Below are 22500 nucleotides of genomic sequence, written 5' to 3' on the forward strand. Positions count from 1 at the left end.
TACTTTGTCTTTTTACCTCTATATGCTCCCACTTGGACAAATCATTCAAAATAATTTGATTTCATATCATAGCTATGCAGATGACACACAAATTTACTTAGCTCTATCACCAAACAACTATGGTCCTCTTGAATCTATGTGTCAGTGTAGAGAACAAATCAACACCTGGATGTCTCAAAATTTTCTTCAGCTGAACAAAGAAAAAACTGAAGTAATTATATTTGGTAAAAATGAGGAAAGACTTAGGGTTGCCACTCTCCTTGACACAAAAGGGTTGAAGGCAAAGGATACTGTTAAAAACCTTGGTGTATTAATTGACAGTGATCTAAATTTCAACAGCCACATGAAAGCGATAACTAAATCAGCTTTTTACCACCTCAAAAATATTGTCAAACTCAGAGGGCTGATGTCAAAACATGACTTAGAAAAACTCATTCATGCATTTATCTCCAGCAGGGTTGATTACTGCAATGGACTGTTCACAGGCCTTCCTAAAAAGACTATTAAACAGCTTCAGGTGATACAAAATGCAGCAGCTAGGACTCTAACAAAAACTAAAAGAACTGACCACATTACTCCAATTCTTAAGTCCTTGCACTGGCTTCCAGTAAGTCACAGAATTGACTTTAAAGCACTATTGCTTGTTTATAAATCAGTAAATGGAGCAGGACCTAAATACTTGTCAGACATGCTTCAGCAGTACACACCTTCTCGTCCTCTCAGGTCCCAGGTGAAAAACCTGCTAGTAAAACCTACAGTTAGAACTAAACATGGTGAAGCAGCTTTTAGCTGCTATGCGGCTCAGCTGTGGAACCAACTTTCGGATGACATTAAAAAGGCCCCAACTGTAGCCAGTTTTAAATCTAGACTTAAGACCAAACTGTTCTCAGACGCTTTCTGCTAACTGTGCCGAGTTACAAATTCTGAATCTGCCTCGATAATTATTCTACTTTGTCTTTTATTACTTTTTTTACTACTTTTGCCTTTGTTTTTGCTTACTAATTATTCTTTATTTTTAAATGATTTTACCTTGTGTTTTATGTTTTCTTTTTATTATGATCTTTACCTTTTAACTATTCTTTGACTATATTGCCCTTCTATGCTTTTATTTGTTATTATCGTTTGGTTTTGTTTATGTAAAGCACATTGAATGACCTCTGTGTATGAAATGTGCTATATAAATAAACTTGACTTGACTTGACTTGACTTGACTTTTTAGGATTAAGGTCAATAAACGCATGTTCGATAACATTAAAATCAGATTGCAGGTTTGTCAAGGCTAGTTCAACAGAAGGGGCAATTGAATAGATGATAGTGTCGTCAGCGAATACATGAATCTTACTTTCAACAATCCCAGAGCTAAAATCATTAATAAAAAGAGAAAATAAAATAGGACCTAAAATAGAACCCTGTGGCACACCTTTAGTAATACTCAAGAAATGTGATTGATGACTATCCGCAACCACAGCTTGAACTCTATCCGTTAGATAGTCCTTGAACCAATTACATGACCGATCATCAAAACCTATCATTTTGAGGCGTTTTAGAAGTAATCTATGGTCCACAGTATCAAAGGCTTTTGATAGATCAATAAAAAAGAGCAGCACAGACCATCTTGTTATCTAAGGCGTGAACAATGTAATTTACAACTTTAGCGGTAGCTGACACAGTGCTGTGTCCCGATCCTGACTGATAAGTATTTAAAATATTAAATGTAGATAAAAAACTCTTTTATCTGTTTGTTCACCAGCTTCTCTAGAATTTTTGCCAAACAAGGAAGTTTCGAGATAGGACGGTAATTATTCAAGTCTTCTACAGAACCTCCTTTGTGCAAAGGAAGAATGAAAGCTGTTTTCCACACCGTAGGGATACTATTAGTCACTAAAGTGAGATTGAATATATGCGTCATCGCTTCACAAATAATAGGGGCAGCTAAAAGTAATAAGTTTAGATCCAATTTATCAGCACCTGTGGATTTCTTAGGATCTATAGCACACAGACCCTCTAGGACTTCAGGACCAAAGAATGGTCTAAAGGAGAACCTATCAGGCCTAGAATTAATTTGGTCTACAGGGCCGTCACAGACTGGATCAGAAGGTGACGAACCAGATGCCTCAGAGATGTTACCTACTGAGATAAAGTGCTCATTAAAGGCATCACATTGCTTGTATTTATCAGAAATCTTGGAAGAGTTCCATACCACTTTGCCAGGTAAAGATGAAGTTGGGCCTTTTGACAATGTCTTGACCGTTTTCCAAAATTTTGCTGGATTACCATTACAATTTGAAATTGCTGACAGATAATAAGAGGATTTGGCCTTACGAATCGTAGCAAGACACTGGTTACGTAACAGGTGAAAATCCTTCCAGTCAGAGCTCAAGCCAGAAGCACGTGCTTTCCTCCAGGATAAATCTCTAACTCGTATCATCTCAGAGATGTCAGATGAGAACCAAGGGTTCATTCTATTTTTAACCCTAAACTTCTTAAAAGGGGCATGCTTGTCCACTACCAAATTACAATTCTCAATAAAATGGTCGAGAGCAATGTGAGGATCAAGATAATTAGTAGAAGAATGACAAATATTACTGAGATACAGGTCATGCAGAAAGGCTTGCTCAGAGAAATTTCTAAAATTCCTTTTGGTAATTATACAGGGTTTAGATTTCAGCTGCCTAGCATCCCTTATACAGGCAATGGGGCAGTGGTCACTGAAATCAAGAGGAAAAACACCACTAGCTTTGAACTTATGAGGTTTGTTTGTTAAAATAAGGTCCAGTAGAGAACCACGCTCTAAGTCATGAATATTAGGTCTTGTTGGAGTGAAGCATTGGTTAAGAAATCCAAGTTCAAATCACTATAATAACATTTCAGATCTTTCATGAGAGGCCAAGAGGTTGAATAACTCAGCAATAGCACAAGACTTTGCAGCAGGTGGGCGATAGGCCCCAATCAGAAAAACACTATCAGAATTGGATTTATTCGTCAGGTTAACATTCAACGTAAGGCACTCAAAACTCTTAGGCATAGAAATAGAACTGACAATAGAAACATAAAGGTGTTCCTTGGCATATATTGAGACTCCACTCCCAGAGGAGCCAACTCTATCAGTCCTAAAAACATTGTAACCATCAATAGCAATATCAACGTCACTCACACGATCAGTCAACCAGGTTTCAGAAAAAACAAAGATATCAGCATTTGTAAGTTGTGCACAAACCTTAATATAATCAAGCTTTGATGTGAGACTACGAACATTCATGTGAATGACACCCAATCCCTTTTGTTTATTTAAAGTGAAATCCGTTTGAGACTCCAAATTTACTGGCACCTGGGATAGACCAGACCTTAAATTACAGAAGGTAGTAGGCTTAATTAAAGAAATAAGGTTATTCCTAATCACCTCCCTATCTTTTTTTGAGGTAAAAAGGGTCTAACGGAAACAAAAGGCACAATGGGGTACTCAGTTGGTATAGAGTTAACAGGTAAAAGTGACCAGCAGGGGGCATCAGAGAGATCGATCTGTGCCATACTGCCGGGGGACACGCTGGGAGTGGCTACATCAAATGTGAAGGCCAGCGGATGCCGGCAGCGGGGAGAATAAGGCGTGCTGATGGTTGGGAGATCATGAGCAAGACCCTCAATACAGGAAACCGGTGCCTTTTTATCTTTAACGGGGGATTGACCCAAAAGAGGATCGTGCTGAAGCAATAGTCAAGCACAATTATTAGTCAAGTCAAGTCAAGTCAGTTTTATTTGTATAGCGCATTTAACGTGCACAGAGTGCCACCCAAAGCGCTCCACATATAGGCTAAGACATTGTCATTGACATACAAAATCATAGACTAACAAAGACAATAGCGGACGGAGCGGCGTAGTCGCCAGCGTACCCGTGACACCAAGACATAGAACTACATTTAAGAAATAACAAACGCAAAAGATGCCGGACGGAGCGGCGTAGTCGCCCGCATACCCGTGACACCAAGACATACAAGACAAACAACAAACAAATGAATAAATAAAATAAATACAAATTAAAAATAAAATTAGTCCAATTTCCAACCGGCTGAAAATGTCCAAGGGCAATGATGACTCGCGTGAAACTGCACACAGCTGTGTCTCCAAAACCGATGCATGCAACGCCAACAAAGTTCTTTACACTCACTGGCAGTCTGGAAGCATAACAGTCCGAAGTCACTGGAAGCATAACAGTCCGAAGTCATGGGCGACCTTTAGATCAGCAACTCGGTGGACGTTGAACAGCGACCGTTTGTTGGTCCGTAATGCAGAGTTCTTCAACGTTAATGTTAACGTAGTCTGCTCAATCCAGACTCCAGGCAGTTGGCATGGCAGCTCACTGGTCAGAAACAGCTCGGCGGCCTCAGCAGATCTTTCTCAGAGTAGCTCCAGCTGTTGTCCCGAGAAATCCCCTCGACCAGACAGTGAAGTGCAGCACCGTAATTATTAGACATAAATTGAGTGTAATTGGACATTTCCCTCTTTCCTCCTTTCTTGTTTGGATGCAATCCATCACCTCTATAAAGGTCTATGTGGGTCCAAAAGGAGTCGAAGTTACTGATATAATTATATCCCGCAGCTACGCAAAAATTCTGCATCCAGTGATGCACACCAAGAAGACGACTGAAGCGCTCAACGCCTCTTAAGACAGGGATTGGTCCAGACAAGAAACAGCATTTCCCCAAACCCTCCATAGTCACGCATAATGTCTCGATATCCTGGTGTAACTTTTCTGATTTTCCGACCATAACATCATTCATTCCACCATGTATTATTATAGTGCATACTGAGGGATGTCTTTTAATAAGTGTTGGGCAGAGTTTGATGAAGTCTTGAACCTTGCCACCACTATGGCAGTATGTGATGGCTGAGGGAAGATTGACATGTCTGACAATAGAATCACCTAAGATCAGAAGTTCAGGTGCTGATTCTGTACCATGAGCTGTCAGATTCAAGGGCCATTGACTGTCAGGAGGAGAAGGGGAAGGTGAGGAAGAGGGAAGGTGGGCAACAGTGGAACTTTGCCTCCGAGAGACAGGGGGCGATACCTCGCAGCCATGACTGGTGGTCATCAATTCAGATGAACGTGAAGTAACACCAGTTATGATGATGTCGTCGTCGTCGTCTGTAATAGCCATCAAGCCCGTTTCATTTCCGGAGCAGGGCGACACATGTGGGTTACACGTCAAGTCGGATGCAGTAGGAGGGGAAATGCTATGTCGGCGCTTCCCTTGAGAACCAGGAGTCGAAGGCAAGGTGCGTTTCCTCGACCCTCTGGAGCGGGCATGGACAGGTTGGTGCATAGGCGACTCGACCGTAGCCTCCGAGTCAGGCTCTGGAATCTTCTCCAGCGTAGTAAAAAGGTTAGAGAGCTGCACGGGCTCATCGCCATCAGATACCAACGGGAGAGACATTGGCTTACGTCTCCTTCCCAGTTTCACGACCGACGACCAGAGTGCAGCTGAAGCCTCTGGTAGCGTTTCTCTCCGAAACTCAGAAGGGCCGAGGGCGGAATGCCCTGCTCCAACACATTCAGCGTTTCTCTCAAGCCTCCGAAGGGCTGAGGGCGGAATGCCCTGCTCCAACACATTCAGCGTTTCTCTCAAGCCTCCAAAGGGCCGAGGGCGGAATGCCCTGCTCCAACACATTGAGTCGAGAAAAGAGCTGGGATTGCATTTTTCATGAGCTAGCGCCTGTGTTAAGGGCTATTTAGCTGAGCGTTTGTGAAATGATGCACTGTGTGGATGAAAATACACACACACACACACACACACACACACACACACACACACACACGGTAGCCATGCTCACCTCCCTGGGGAAAGAACTGAGAATAGATAGTCTTGAACGTCTCCTCATCAACCAATCCGCTGGGGCATTCCTGAGAGTCACAGAGTAGAGACAGAGAGAGGGAGGGAGAGGCTCAATGGAGAAAAACACATCAGCTAAAAATACCCACACCCTGTGGAACCTTTTAACATGTCAATAAATGACTCAACACTGTGTACTTGTGCAATTCCACAAAATAGCTGTCACAACTTCTGGGAAGGGCATTTTCAGCAATAATAAGAATCCTAATTAGTACAATTAAAAGCAGTTCACATGGTGATGGTGCAAGTTGGTAGGCACCGACTGACAATTATTTTCTCTCAAAAATATTGTTAACTTATTCTGACTACCATGAGGCTCTATGGCCTTGTTTACACAGAGCGTCTGAACACCACAAAACACATTTTGATCATTTTCATAACAATTTGGGTGTTTTATTTAACTTTAGAACACCCATGTGTATTAACGGTCAGAAATGACCGACCGTTAGAAATAAATGGGTGAGAAAATGGTCAGTGTATAAAATTGAGTCCAGGCACATACCTATTGATTAGATGGACTGTGTGCTTCTGTACATTAAAACAAAATAATAGAATATCACATATCATATACTCCAGTGGTTCTTAACTGGTCTGGCTTTGGGACCCACAATTTCCCATGATAATTTAGTCGCGACCCATATTTTTTTTAGCGTTCAAGCCAACAGATAAGGTGAGCTACATGGTATGACATGCAAAGTGCCTGTCGGCCTACCTATTTGGAACATGCTGACGTTTGGCATTACATTTGTGAAGTCTTCAGGATATTAGTATAGACAAAGTTGCACCTGGGTGATTCTTTATTTTAGACACTCAAACACACCGTATGTGCGATTTTGGGAACTCTATGATGAATAGAACTGAAATAGATGACGATCGAAAACTCATGAAAACGCACAATCTGGACATTTTATCATAACTGCTTTTGATGGTTGCCGCTTTGGGTCGAATCAGTGACGCATGCAAGTCAGGTCAAAACCAGGCCATTTATTTTTGTGGGTTTAGCACTAGGTGGTAGTCTCGCCAGGTCTCGCTAGGTCACTTCCCGGAAACTTTACAGGCAACACCTCTCAGGTGCTGAAGGGGAAAATTGAAAAAGTTGAACCCTATATCTCAATTTCTAGAAAAAACAGGCATTTTGATGAAAATTAGCCACTGTTTAGCTTGGGATTCTCAGGAACAGAGGGATGTAGAAATAAACGGTTTAGATATGAAGAGTTCAGATGCAAAACCCTCTAAATCCGTCTGACCACTTTTCTTTTAAATGAGCATTTAAATTCAGGCTCCTATAGGTTTTTGCCTATAAATCGATATTTCAGACCAGGAAGAGAGTGGTATTTAGTGGGTTTAGAAGTTAAATTATTTGATTAGCGTATACTATGTGTGGAGAGCATCCCCTCACCATCTTTATCTCATTTTTGACATAGGTGGAATTTAGAGGCTTTTGCATCTGAACCCTTCATATATAGATAGATAGATAGATAGATACTGTATTGATCCCCAAGGGGAAATTCAAGGTATGTACCCACTGAAAGCTTAAAGTCTCACCTTTCAAACGAGCCATAGTATGTGTCCATAGCTATAACACAGAATATGCTGTGGCTGTACAAAAATCATCAACAATGATCTAGATTGCTGGCACTCTGAGTCAAAGATTCCGAAAACAAAGCCTGAATGGATCGCACGATCGCACTCCTGAATAATTGTCGAACACCAATATTTATACCCCTCCTTAGATGCTGACACAACACTTGGCAACTTCGAATCCACAGGTGGCATTAAGAAAGGATCGTTTGGTCTTTTTTTTTTTGGTCTGATCTTTTGCTAGTCAACACTGTTGCAGCCAAACTTTTGTACAAACCTTTCACCGTAACACAAGTTCAGAGGTTAACACAAAGTTCAGAGGTTTATACAGTGATCACAGGTGTTCATGGGTTACATATTGTTCACTTGTTTACTCTCTTACTAGCTGTTTTGAGTAGTGCCCGCCTCTGATGACATCTTTATCTCTGCAGGTGCAAGGCCAAGCATGCTTTTTTCAAACAGGCTTCGCCCAGCCACAGTGAGAGACAGAGCGACAGAGACATTGGAATACAGAGCGCACATAGAGAATAGCTCTGGTAGAATAACTTCAGTATGTTAATAGTATTAGTTATATTTGTTATTTAAAAATGTTATAAAAGCATGTTAGTTAGGAATAACTTCAGTGTATTACTTAATTATCATTGAGATTACATAAATACATGTTTTACAGTTTCAAACTCGTTCTCTTATCGTGATGTCTACAAACCAAAGTGATTATTTATACCTATGGATTCACTATGGATTTATAACAAGTTGTAATGCAGCAGTGCTTAGTTAGCTAACTTAATTAGCAACTATGGTTTTTGGAAATGCGCCAGGTAGACTAACCCATTACACTACACAGGTGGCTAGAGTAGCCCATTCACAAAGAACTCACATTCTTGAAGCCCCTGTAGAGGGACTGCAGCTCCTTCTTGGTGAACTTGGTCTGAGACTGCAGTTGGTCCAAACCCTCGGGTTGGTGTCGCACCGTGGACAGCTCCAGGTCACTGTCACTGCTGTCTGTGGGAGAGAGAGAAAGAGACAGACAGACAGACAGAGAGAGAGAGAGAGAGAGAGAGAGAGAGAGATAGAGAGAGAGAGAAAGAGGGAGAGAAAAAGGAGAGGGAGGAGGGGTGGGGGAGACAGGTGAGTGCATGGGGAACAGGTACGAGACGGCGGGGGGCGGGGGGGGGGGGGGGGGGCAAGCAGATTCAAAGGGAAACACATGGGAGAGGAAGAGGCGAGGAAAGAGGGAGAGGAAGAGGAGGAGGAGAGGAAAATCAGGAGGAAAAGGGGTGAAATCAAGAAAGAGTTAGCAAAAATAGTGCAAACTTGCAAGGGGACGGAAGAGACAGGGAGTCTTGCAGAGAGAGAGAGAGTGGGGGGAGAGAGAGAGGGATAAAGAAAGTGGAGAGAGAGAGAGATAGAGGGATAAAGAGAGTGGCGAGAGAGGGTGGGGGGGGTAGAGAGAGGGGGGGAGTACTTTCTCTGGCAGTGTACTTGATTTGTTTTATATCACCAGGTAACGAGGCACTGAGCTCAATTTAGAGAATTTAGCAAAGGTTTTACTGGCACCCTGGGAAGCCCCCTAGGGAGAAACCCACCATGGTCTCACCATGGTCTTACCATGGACTCACAATGGTCTCACCATGGTCTCACCAATGTTAGAAGAGAAAGGTGCTATAGATATGCTTCAAGCTAGTTTACATCCAGCTGGCCCACCTGGTTTCGTTACGGACACCAAACACAGAGAGAAAGAAAGCACTGGGCCGAAACAACACCAACGCAAGAGACTTCACGACAACTCTAGAGGGGTGGCAGTGCAAAAGGGGAGGTTATAAAAACAATACACTCCAGTCGTCAATATACTCACCATCTGCTACCACACACACACACACACACACACACACACACGCACGTGCACACACACACACACACACACACACACACACACACACAAATGATGTAGAAGTGAGGGGGGAAGGATATACATGGAGGAGAGAAAAGAGAGATAGGAGAGGGTGAGAAAAAACAGACAGAAAAGAGAACACAGTGTTAAGTCATGCCAAAATATACAGCTTCTCACACGCAGCGCTGAGAGAGAGAGGAGAGAGAGAGGAGAAGAGATGGACACCGTTGATTAGTAAAAGCAGCAAAGACACTCAGAATAACAACAACGTTACTGAGTGCATGTAAGTATAAGTATAAGTATATATACTCTTTTGATCCCGTGAGGGACATTTGGTCTCTGCATTTATCCCAATCCATGAATTAGTGAAACACACTCAGCACACAGTGAACACACAGTGAGGTGAAGCACACACTACAGCGGTGCTCGGGGAGCAGTGAGGGGTTGGGTGCCTTGCTCAAGGACACTTCAGCCGTTCCTACTGGTCGGGGTTCGAACCGGCAACCCTCCAGTTACAAGTCCGAAGCGCTAACCAGTAGGCCACGGCTGCCCGCATAGCGACTGAAAGAGTAGTGAAGAAAGACCATTCTCTGAGTCCAGCTGTGTGCATGCCGAGTCAGAAGCAGAAAATATGAGGTTTACAGGAACTATGGTATTCTACAGTAAATAATACGAAAGAATGGGGAAAAAAAGCATTAGATGGTTTTCTAAAGGAGCTTGTGCTATGCCATGTCATCACCAGAAACCATCACCTGCCGTCTTCTTTTAACCCCTCTGCACTCCTTAGCCCTCCCCGTATTCATTTGGTTCTCTTTCTTTAACTCTATTTCATATTTAAACAATTCATACATACTCTCTCTTGCTTTCTCTCTCTATTCTCTCCCTGCATTGTGATGCTTCTCGCACCTGTGCCATCTCTATGATGGCTAATTCACCTGTCATTGTGATTTCTCTAACTCTCCTGTCTCTGTGATCATAGATATTAGAAAGCTAGATACCGCATTATCCGTCGAGTTCTATTAGGTGGCTTATGTGAACGTGGCCGCCAAATTGCTGGGGGCAAACACCTTGCTGTCTATGGGCAACACTTGCCAGCAATCAGAGACAGCTGTTTCTCCATTGGCCACCAGTTGTTGCCCCCACCATGATGGTGGCGCTATTTACGTACGTTCTGGAGCCCAATATGGTATCTAGTTTTCTAATATCTATGTCTGTGTTGGCTAACTCACCTGTCTCTGTGATGCCTATAGCTCACCTGTCTCTGTGATGCCTATAACTCACCTGTCTCTGTGTCACCTACAGTATAGCTCACCTGTCTCTGTGTCACCTATAGATCACCTGTCTCTGTGATGCCTATAGCTCACCTGTCTCTGTGTCACCTATAGCTCACCTGTCTCTGTGATGCCTATAGCTCACCTGTCTCTGTGTCACCTATAGCTCACCTGTCTCTGTGATGCATATAGCTCACCTGTCTCTGTGATACCTATAGCTCACCTGTCTCTGTGTCACCTATAGCTCATCTGTCTCTGTGTCACCTATAGCTCACCTGTCTCTGTGATGCATATAGCTCACCTGTCTCTGTGTCACCTATAGCTCACCTGTGTCTGTGATACCTATAGCTCACCTGTCTCTGTGATGCATATAGCTCACCTGTCTCTGTGATACCTATAACTCACCTGTCTCTGTGTCACCTATTGCTCACCTGTCTCTGTGTCACCTATAGCTCACCTGTCTCTGTGATGTCTATGAGCCCCAGCAGGTGCATGAGTTTCAGGAACATGAATACCAGACAGACGATGCCCACCGTCTGTAGCCCCTCTGTCTCCCATCTCACACTCATCTTCTCCTCTTTCTACCCCTTTTCTTACTACACCCTTCCTTCCAGCGTGGCTTCACGTCTCCCCTCAGACCTCCCGTGGACTCTCTCGCTCTCTCGTCCGGCCCGAGCGACTTCACAAACCCCAAATACAGAGTCCACGGCAGGTCAGAGAGCCGGACTTGATCTCAGCGGAAGGTTGACTTTGCAAGTACCCCGAAACTGAAGAAAAGTACTCCACACTGGGGGGAAAAAAATTTGTTGGATCTGCTTGTCTTTCCCACATCAATTCCTCATCAAGAAACCATAAAGAATGGAACAGCTTTAAAAAAAAAAAAAAAAAGTAGAATACAGACTTTTTCAGAAAGTTCAAAATAAGTAGTTCCCTATGTCCTGATCCACGACATCAGGCCGACGGTCCAAATTTGCGAGCTGTAATAATCCAGTGAAGTGATGTGGCCAGACAAGCTCTGGACAAGAACTCGTGTTCTCTGCCAATCCTATCCTTTCCTCCCTCTCTCCCTCTCCCTCTCTCCCTCTCCCTCTCTTTCTCTCTCTCCTTCTCCTTGTTTTAAATCATCTCTTTAACCTCTCGCTGCCTCCTGAGTGGCCCTGGGAGAGGAAATGAAATGATGCCACCTCGTCATCTCTCTCCCCTGGAATCAAATCACAATCAGAATCAGATCTGCCCTAATTAGCATGGGTGAGGAGAAACTCTGCCTTCAGCTCTCATTCCAACACACTGCCATGTGGAGACGGAGACTAGTCATAATGGCATGTTATTGAATTTGGATAATGCAAACTAGCGTGCAAATGATGTGCATGTTATCTGTTTTATAGACGCAGTCTGGGCTGAACACGCTAATCTACAGTATTTACTAAAGACAGAAAGGACAGTACTGTTGGCATTGATGCTGCCAGCATGCTAACTCGCTAACACACACACACATACACACACACACACACACACACACACACACACACACACACACACATACATACAGAGAGACTTCTGCTGTACTGGTCAGTGAGAAAATAGGCCCCACAGAGAGAGAAACTGACCAAAGGCAAATGGAAAACCCAGACCACAACTGCACACACACACACACACACACACACACAAATACTTACACACACACACAGACACACACAGACACTGATACATGGGCGCGCACACACACACACACACACACAAACACGCATGCGCACAAGCAGACAGAGACACACAGGGGCGTGCGCACACACACACACACACACACACACAAACACACACCACACACACAACACACACACACACACACACACACACACACACACACACACACACACACACACCACACCACACACACACACACACACATACAGGTGCCCTACATCCGGCCTCCCTAGCCTTCTGAACCAGTTTTTCTGCTAATTTTTCACTTCATTACAGAAGGAGCCTGAAGAGATTAATCCATGAGAGCTCAAGGGACCCCACAGTCATTGTTAACACTGATTAGATCACACACACACACACACACACACACACGTCACCTGGTGACAAAAGTGCCAATTGATGCGATGATAAAAACAGCAACCTCTGGCGTGTGGCTTTGAAACAGATCAATTGAGTTGATTGATTGGCCTTGGTCTGGTTCAGATCCGCTGGGCCTATAACTTCCAAAAGGCTCTCTTGAACATCACGTCATGACTGATCTATGAGAAAAGACCAATGTGTGTATGTACAGTACTGTATGTGAGTCGCTCAGACAGTAGTGGGCACAGCACAGCACATCTGATTACTGACTGAATCTCTGGTTTCTTATTGCCCTCTAGTGGCCACCTGTGTCACTACCTCTTCCCCACCACAAGTCTTGCAGGGCCACTCTGCGCTGATGTGGCCTCTAGGGATCTTCTCAAGACTGAGACTTAAGTGGTGAAAATTGTGGGTCATCCGCTGATTTGCTGTCCAAAAGTCTACAGACAACTACAAGTATGATTGTGTGTGTGTGTATGTGTGTGTGTGTGTGTGTGTGTTGTTTTATGAGCATTAATGATCTGTCGGTGATAACCTTAGCCACTGCACCCTCTCTCACACCCTCAACACACTCTGATGCCAAATACATTACATACATTAGTCTATTCAAAACACACACTCACAACTCACACACATAGACTGACAAAAGTGTGAGAGACATAGACAGAGAGAGGAAGAGAGAGAGAGACTAAGAATAGTGCAGAAATCAATTACTCCATTACATGTTTGCGCTATTTCAGGAAGCTATGGCCTATGATAAACAGCGCTATTGATTGGTAAATTACTCCATTTGAACTGAGACAAGATCATAACTACAAGTCTGTTGTCCAAGACACCTGAAGACAACTTGCAAACTTGTTTGACGTGAGGAGAGAAGATTATATGATAATGAGTCAAAAACACTCAGCTCACCACAACCCTGGATCCTGTCCCAAGCATTCACACACACACACACAAACACACACACACACACACACACACACACACACACACACCCACACACACACACACACACACACCCCATTTCAACACTGAATACTGCAAAAGAGAGAGAGAGAGAGATAAAGTAAAAGGATAGTTTGTGTATGTTTGGGTATGTGTGTGCATGGGTGTGTATGTGCCTGCGTACGTGTGTGTGTGTGCGCAAGTAACAGCTGATGTTTGGGTGGGGTTTGATGCATGGACAGTGTCCTTCAAGCCCTGTGCACAGATGACAGAAGGACCCCATATTTAGGCGGTAGTAAAGAAAGCCTGCTCGATAAGCACTGCATTATTAATAAGAGGTAATGCTAGACTGGCAGGGGGCCTCTGCCTCGGCAGTCTGAGGAGGTGGCGGAGGAGGAGGAGGAGGAGGGGCGATGCTGAAGAGAAGCAAGAGAAACAGATCAACAGATAACACTCCCTCCATTTTTAGCGCAACCAGAGCCCTAAACCAGAGACTTTCTAATGAGGAGACACAGCACTCAAAAAATCCTTCATAGAAATGCATGGGGTTAGTTTGTAACGCCAATATGGCCGTTGTCTACACACATCACACCCCTTCCGCGGCAAAACGTTGACATGTGAATACATTGAGCCAATCATGTGCTGTGTTGTGAATACATTGAGCCAATAATGTGGTGTGCTGTGAAAACATTGTGCCAATCATGTGTTGTGATCTCGCTGATGGAGCAAGATTGGTGTCGTGAAGCCTTGCGCGCATGCATTTCTGCCAAAATAGATGCCCGATAAGTGCCCAAAAAGCGTTGCAATATGGCCGCCGTGGAGGGACTTGCCTAAAAGGACTTTGCTTGAACACACTCAGCACAACCAATTCCCCTCCTTCTTTAAAGCTCATGAGTAGTGGAGTCCTCCCACTATGGCAGGTGTCGGCAAACTTACCAGAAATAATAATAAAAAATGTATGGGGCTGCAAAGATATCGGAACCATTTAAAAGAAATCAGTTTAAACATCTCTATCTGTATTAGCCTCAGGAATAGTACTCGCCATGCATATATGCTGCATTGTGCAGTATAATATTTTTACTTAACTGTTAATATGTTGGGACAGCTTGAAGCTTAACAACTATATGAAATTGTTAGAAATATTTGATAACTTCCATTTTTAAAGAAAGCCAGGGAGCCAGTAGACAGGAGCTAAACTACGGAGACACACAGCGTGCCCACACAGCGCTAAAGAGACGCAGGTTGCCTACCCCTGCACTACAGAGACACACCGAGCCCACACAGCTGCAGGCACTGCCTCTATCACTGCCTTGTCTGTGCACACATTATTCCCAGTGCAGAATCAGAAGGAAAGCGTAGGGTTTTACGAGTCTGGTATTGAGCAGTTTGGTGAGAGTTCTGAGTCTTTGCTAACAGGAAGTCAAGGCTGTCAACAGGAAGTCAAGGCTGTTAACAGGAAGTCAAGGCTGTGATGTTTTCAAGCACAAAGCTCTCTGCTCTTTTGCATTTGGCTAGTAATGCATATGACAAAGTTACTGAGCTTCTACACACACACACACACACACACACACACACACACACACCAATTCACCATGTGTAGAATGTATAGATTTACAAATATCCCTTACTGTAATTTCCAGACTATTAACCAAGGTTTATACATGTGGGCTATACATGGGAATACCTTTCTTTTCTATGTGATACAATCTAATTCTAATTCATTCATTTCCATTTACACGAAACACTGTTCTGCGGTTTGTACACAATGCGGCTGATACACAGGAAATGACTGTATATATAAACCACAGCAAGTCATGAAGCATTGTTAGCATTTTTCTACAGATGCCTTTGTACATAACAAGGAGAAAAGCTCCCCTTATCACCGTGGCGACAAATCACAGGTGCTAAGACATGATTGGACAGTTGTCATTTGGAGGTGGAGTTTAAAAAAGGACTTTCCTGAGTGTTCCGTACTTACCGTCCATTGACATGGGCTCCAGAATCCCAAACTGTTTGAGCACGGCCATGAACAGGATGACCACGACCCCGATGGCAAACAGCTCCATCCCCTGGATACTCATGGCTTGGCCGGGGGCAGGGGGGGTTTCCCAGGGGGTACCCAAAGAGAAGGCACTACAGAGTGGGGAGCAGAGGGTGGCAGGGGCCTGGCCTCGTTGGCACTAGTGTGATGCTTAACCTTGTTAGCACGCTCACACAGTCACAAGTCAAAGTCATGGCAGGCTGAGTGATCTCTGATCTGGAGAGGCTTGTAAATCAAGTTTGAAAAGATGCTCCAAGGTGAACAGATGACAACAGAAATGTGCAAGTCTGATTTCATGATTCCCAATCTCCCTTGTTAGCACAGGAAAAACAGGAAGAAAAGATGGGGACCAATCTGCGAATATATAACATCCGAGCACATCAGTGTCCACGGTAAATACTGATAGATGATAGTCAGACTGCAATGGGTTCACCCCAAAGGTCCAATCTTCAACAGGACGCTGAGAAACTACAGCTTGTTGATGCAGTTATTCTTTCTGGAAGGAGCAGGCCGTATCGACGCAGTGATATCAGATATGCATAACTCTGGTTCAAAGCAAACTGACTTGCAAATAGATCTCTTTTTACTTTCTTCAATCTATGAAGGCAGACCTCAGACAACAGACTTCTTGGCTACTTCAGATAAAAGGATACAGTTTCCAAACCAACGATACAGTTTCCTGACCAACGTGTCAAACCTTCATTAAGGGAGTCATTCCACTACTCGCACAGCATCAGTAAACAAATTCCAAACACATTCCAGCATTAATAAACATGTAATGCTGCCTGTGTGAAGACCCAGACGATGGTGAAACGGGTTTGTTTCTGACTCCCATCTGTGTGAGTGTGTGTGTGTGTGAGAGAGAGCGAGAGAGCCCATGCCCTGCCGGTAAACCACTGACACACTTGACTGACAGATGACTGGTTTAACTGACACCTAAAGTAAATGTTTTTGACATAGCCTCCCAGTCAATTATGGGCCTGCACCAACCTCAAGCCGTTTAGAGGAGTAACAGACGTCCAGTGGAGAGAGATCTGAGAGAGTCGAAGCTCAGGGCTCTGCGGTCCTCCGTGACCTTACGACCGTCCAGGGGCATCCCAGACAACCACATATACTGTATGTCGCTCCGCTGAATCCCCCCCCCCCCAAATCCACACGCCAACAACGACGACGACAGCCGCCAATCAATCAGCACTGACAAGCCCTGTGGAATAAATAGCATTCTGCCTGATCAACGCCATCGGAGCCGAGAGACGCGTCATCCACTGAAGCGCAGCAGGAAGAAGGAAATAAAACACTCTCGTTCATCAGTGAAAACGAGACGCGGTTGTCTTCATGCCGTTGTTGTTATTGTTATTATTATTGTTGTCTTCTTTTCTCTGTGTTACTTCTTTTCCGCCACCCACGCCACCTCTCTAGTCATTTGTGTGCGTGTGTGTGTATGCTTGCTTGAGTGTGTGTGTGTGTGTGTGTGTGTGTGTGTGTGTGTGTGTGTGTGTGTGTATGTGGGTGTGTGTGAAAATGAAATCCTCCTTCTTCATCCAGATGCGCTAACAGGGTGGGTCTCCGTCTTTGGAGAGTCGCAGTCCCGGGTTCCTGTGGTGTCAGAAAGGGTTTCCTCTGGTCAAAGTGAGGTCCTGTGAGAAAATGAGAACCGGAGTCCACTTCTGCTGCCCTCCACCACCGCTAATGGACCATACATGTTTTTTACTCCTCCTTTTCTCTCTCTCTCTCTCTCTCACTCACTCTCTTCTCTCTCTTTTTCCCAGTGTCAGCACCAAGAGCTTCTATGTCCTCTCTATCTTCTTTCCTTCCTCTGTTCCCTTCCTCTCTCTCTCTCTCTCCCTCTCTTTCTTGTTTGCTCCACTCCTTGTTGCTGTTGTCCCGTAAGAAAGCGTGACAGGCAGACTGTCTCGTCCGAGTCTGAGGGTGCCGTCGTCCACTCTATCTGCCCTGCTAACATTCTGTTGCCCATCACTCTTTCCACTGTGCCACCTACCCCTCTCATTCCTCTCTCAGATTTGTTTCCTTTGTACCCCTCTTCTCATCCCCTATTCTCTCCCTCTTTTTCTCTCTTTCCCTCTTTCTCTCCCTCTCTTTCTCTCCCTTTCTCTCTTTTCATAAGAGGAGAGCAGTAGCAGTTTAAAAATCAGGGGAGAGAGGAAAGGAGAAGGAGCATAACAGGCAAACAGAAAGAGAGAGAGAGAGAGAGAGAGAGAGAGAGAGAGAGAGAGACAGAGACAGAGAGAGAGAGAGAGAGAGAGAAAACCCATACTGTCAGAAAACACAGAAAGTCATCGAAGGTTAGACTGTGGGAAAGAGAATGAGAGAGAGGGAGAGAGAGAGAGAGAGAGAGAGAGAATTTTTTTTTAGAATTTAGCAAAATACTTTATTGTACATATTTAACAGTTACTAGGCATTACAAATAAATAAGAGGGGGATAAAAGAAATAAAGAAGACTAAAAAATAAAAAAGGACAAAATAAGCATTAGCTCAACACGTATCCATAAATGAATTCATCATTACTAACTGAGCATAAGACTTCCTTGTATCCCCATACATTTTCAAAACCATCAAAGTCTTTCATTGCTGAGTAAAATTTAAAGTCAATCAATATTCTAGACTTCACCAATCTTAAAAAGACAGAAACGCAATCTTGACCAGAAACACCAGAAACAACTTCCATAGCATTTCTCCGACTAATCCATACGGCCATCTTTGCTTGCCCAATTACAAAGTTCAATAATTGACACTGTGACTTTTTCTTCTGCGAATACCAAACACCCAAAATAAAACACTGATTTGTAAATCCCACATTAAAACCTCTGAAAATCAACTCTAGGCGACAAAACAGAGAATTAAGTCGGACACATTCCATAAAACAATGAAAAACAGTTTCTCTTTCTGGACAAAAAGGACACTTATCTTCAACAGTAGGATTTACAACACAAACAAAGGAGTTGACAGCTACTGTGCCATGTAATATTTTCCACTGCAAATCACCATACTTTTTTGATAAAGGTGGTTTATATAAAGCTCTCCATGCAGGTTTCACACCATCACTAAGCACAAGTTTCCTGCGCCATGGTGTATCGGCCCTTACATTAAGCTTTGTTTTGTTCAAGACTTTTACACAAGCTTTATAAAAAACTTTCCCATCTGTAAGTTCTAAATTAAAAGCAGTGAAATCCAATAAATTACCAGCACACCCAGCATAATCAGGTGTGAGACTTAACAATGGGAAAGACTCTTCACAACTGGAGCTTGATCCCTCACTGTGAAATGACTGTAAGAGAGCACTTTCTCTTTCTGTTAGAGCACCCCTCACTTTATCTAACAACTGTGTCACAATACGCAAAGACCTTATTTTTAAAGCTGTAGCCACATTTCCCACATTGCTAACACTTGGACCTGCTACACATACAAGATCTCTTAGAGTTCGTATTCCTCCATTGTTTAAAACATAGTCCAAGGAAGGGGCAATTCCCGCTGAAATGTCCAAGCGTGCGCCTCTAATCAGCGGTTCCTTCAAGAGCCAGTGAAGGGAGGTAGAATTTCCTTCACGATGTACATTAAACAAAGAAAACACTTTAAAAAGTCCACAGTAAAAACAAGGTAGTTTCTGGAGAGAAAGCTTCCTAGGGTCCATTAGAAATAGAGACAGATCCAAATCCAGCCCCCCTAGCCTCCGCAATAATGTACAGGCCAGGGGTCTCCACACCAAATCTTTTGGTCCATACAGTAGCCTCTGTAGGAACTGGAGGCGAAAAGCAGCAACTCTGCTTGCCAGGTGAACTAGGCCTTGTCCCCCTTCCTCCTTAGGTAAAAACAAAACACTTTGAGGTACCCAGTGTAACTTGTCCCAGAAGAAGTCCACTATTAATACTTGTATGCTGGAAAGCAGGTCTGGCGGAGGGTCAATACACATAAGACGATGCCACAAAGAAGATGCCACCAAATTATTACAGATTAAAATACGCCCCCGATAGGACATCTGTGGAAGTAACCAGGACCATCTATTAAGGCGCCCTTTAATTTTCTCAAGGGTACCATCCCAGTTTCTTAACTGTATTTGTTTGTCTCCTAGAAACACCCCAAGATATTTAAAACCTCCGGTTACCACACTTAAGCCTAGAGGAAAAGAAAGTCTCTCCCCCTTGTCCCATTTTCCTATTAGTAGGGCTTCACTTTTGTTCCAGTTAATTTTTGCTGAAGAGATTTGACCATAATCTTCAACAGTATTAATGAGATTTTCAATATCTTTTTGATTTTTAACAATTATGACCACATCATCAGCATATGCAGACAATAACACACAACAATTGGAATGTGGTACACTAAAACCAGAAATACATTTTCTAAGCTTGTGTAAAAGAGGTTCAATTGCCAGAGAGTACAGCATCCCCGAAAGAGCACAGCCCTGTCTTATTCCCCTTTGGACCTTGAATGGAGAGCATAAACCACCATTTATTTTTAATATGCTTTCAGCGTCACAATACAGGACCTTGATCTTGGCGATTAGACCTGAGCTGAACCCGAATGCTGACAGAGTTTTCCATAAGTATTCATGTTCAACACGATCAAATGCCTTCTCTTGATCTAAGGAAAGTAGACCAGCGTCAAATCCCAATTGCCTTGAGAGTTCCAAAAAATCCCGGATTAAGGTAATATTGTCAAAGATTGATCTGTTTGGCACACAATAGGCCTGATCAGAATGAATGACCTGTCCCACCACTTTCTTCAATCTAATGGCCAGACTTTTTGAAAATAGTTTGTAATCGCTGCTCAGCAGTGCAACTGGTCTCCAATTCTTAATATCTTGCAAGTTGCCTTTCTTGGGAAGCAAAGTTAAAACAGCTCTTTTGCAGGATGTGGGTAGCTGACCTTTGGAAATGCTGTCATTTAACACTTCTAGCAGGTCCTCCCCAAGCACAGGCCAGAAGCACCTGTAAAATTCTATGGGGAGACCATCAAACCCAGGCGCTTTCCCACACTCCATGCCCTGAAGAGCACCAGTCAGTTCTTCCAGGGATAGTGCTGCCTCTAATTCTATGGCAGATTCCTCTGAGACCTTGGGGAGATCATCAAGGAACTCCCTTTCCATGTCCAGTTTTTCAATGTATTCACTAGTGTACAAATTTGCATAGAAACTGACGGCAATTTTTCGCATCTCAGCAGGATCTACAGATAGACCCCCTGATTCAGAAAGAAGAGCATGCATGCATCTTCTCTGGCCATTTTTCCGCTCAAGACTGAAGAAAAATTTGGAAGGGGCATCCATCTGTGCTACATTCTGATAGCGAGATCTGACCAACGCACCTTGTGCCCTTATGCCCAGCAGATCAGCCAATGCCACTTTTTTGGTCTTTGCTGCCTCAGTATGCATGCAATTTCCCGTGGATTCAGCTAAATCCTGAAGTTCCACAATTTCCATCTCCAGGCTATCCATAGATCTGATTATGTCATTTGTGACGTTGCAAGTATATTGCTGACACAGCTGTTTAATATGAATCTTTCCAAAATCCCACCATTGTTGTAAAGACTTAAATGAGGACTTTGTTTTTCTAAAATCATTCCAAAAAAAAATAAAAACATCTTTAAAATGTGTGTCACTCAGTAGAGTTGTATTTAAGTGCCAATATGCACTCATTGGCTTTATATGTCTCATGCCAATTACACTTTGCACCATGCTGTGGTCAGACAATGTAACTGGAATAATATTACAATTCTGAAAAATATTACGATGATGCTTAAAACTGTACACTCTATCAAGCCTAGCCAGAGACAAAACATTACCCCTAGCATGTGCCCATGTATACTGTCTTTGGTTATTGAAATTCCTCCAGATATCACTTAGTTCATGTTTGTTAATCATCTCAACAAGTTTTCTACGTGAAGCACTATGTGGCTCAAGATGATTCCTATCAAGATTTGTCTCAGTACAATTAAAATCCCCTGCTAAAACTAAATATTCATCTTTGTTACAATTATTCAATGCATTACATAATTGGTCAAAAAACAACATCCGATCAAACCCAGATGAAGGTGCATAAACACACACAAAAACAAAAACATTATGCTCAAAAACTGCTCTGATTTTTAAGAGTCGTCCCTCTACTATACTCTCAACAGCATAAGACGAAGGAACAAAACTTCTAGAGAAGAGCAAACCTACTCCTCCACTCACAGAAGTTTTATGGCTGAGAAAAGTTTTACCTTCCCATTCTCTAACCCATTCAGCAGCATTCATATCATCACTATGTGTTTCTTGAATAAACATAACATCAATATGCTTTTGTTTTAACAATTCAAAAAGCTGTACTCTTTTCCTCGGGTCCCTTGCACCATTGATGTTTAAAGTTGCTATTTTAAAATTACTCATTGATAGAAGAGAGCGTGAAAACAAATCAATAAACAAAAAGAACAAAAACAGAAAAAGAGAGTTATGCGGTCTCACTGTCACTATCATCGATTTGTTGATTTAATTTGGTCAGAAATTTCCTTAGTCTATGAACCTCTTGATCAGTGAAACTTCCTAAACTCCTTAAGTGCTGAACTGATCTCACAAAACCCTTTGCATCTGGAAAATGGTCTTCCACTCGAACCCCTCTAGCATTCTTTGTGGAGTCAAGAAAACTTTTGATCATGTTCAATGTATATACTCCGGCTCCGCTAGGAGAGGGAGAACACGATAGAGAGTCTGACGAATCATTCTCTGTGTCAGCATTCCTAGCAACCATGTCATCAATTATGTTCTCCGTAGTAGACGCACTAGCAACCTTTTTTGCGCCCCTAGGAGAACGCCTACCACCAGGTTTCTTTCTT

General features: G+C 43.2%; 1 protein-coding gene and 1 long non-coding RNA gene across 8 annotated transcripts in view; one reads left to right on the forward strand and one right to left on the reverse strand.

The window, feature by feature from the left end:
* The window catches only part of LOC121715720, a 23010-nt gene extending 9155 nt beyond the window's left edge, over positions 1–13855 (forward strand). The window contains exons 3-4 of the long non-coding RNA XR_006033670.1: positions 7807–7816; positions 13844–13855. This is a non-coding gene — a long non-coding RNA (uncharacterized LOC121715720). The remainder of the gene's footprint in view (positions 1–7806; positions 7817–13843) is intronic.
* kcnip3a (Kv channel interacting protein 3a, calsenilin) overlaps positions 1–22500 on the reverse strand; it is an 80351-nt gene that overhangs the window by 3896 nt on the left and 53955 nt on the right. For 2 of the 7 annotated variants that reach the window (XM_042101614.1, XM_042101613.1), the window contains 2 exons: positions 8344–8468; positions 5827–5896 (listed from right to left, as the gene is read on the reverse strand). In XM_042101614.1, the coding sequence (XP_041957548.1) occupies positions 5827–5896; positions 8344–8468 (195 nt within the window). Of the gene's footprint in view, positions 1–5826; positions 5897–8343; positions 8469–9321; positions 9328–11085; positions 11704–15612; positions 16809–22500 lie in introns of those variants that run through there. The other 5 variants (XM_042101618.1, XM_042101615.1, XM_042101612.1 and 2 more) reach the window with 5 other exon arrangements.

The sequence above is a fragment of the Alosa sapidissima genome, chromosome 8 (genome assembly GCF_018492685.1).
Source record: "Alosa sapidissima isolate fAloSap1 chromosome 8, fAloSap1.pri, whole genome shotgun sequence".
Lineage (NCBI taxonomy): Eukaryota > Metazoa > Chordata > Actinopteri > Clupeiformes > Clupeidae > Alosa > Alosa sapidissima.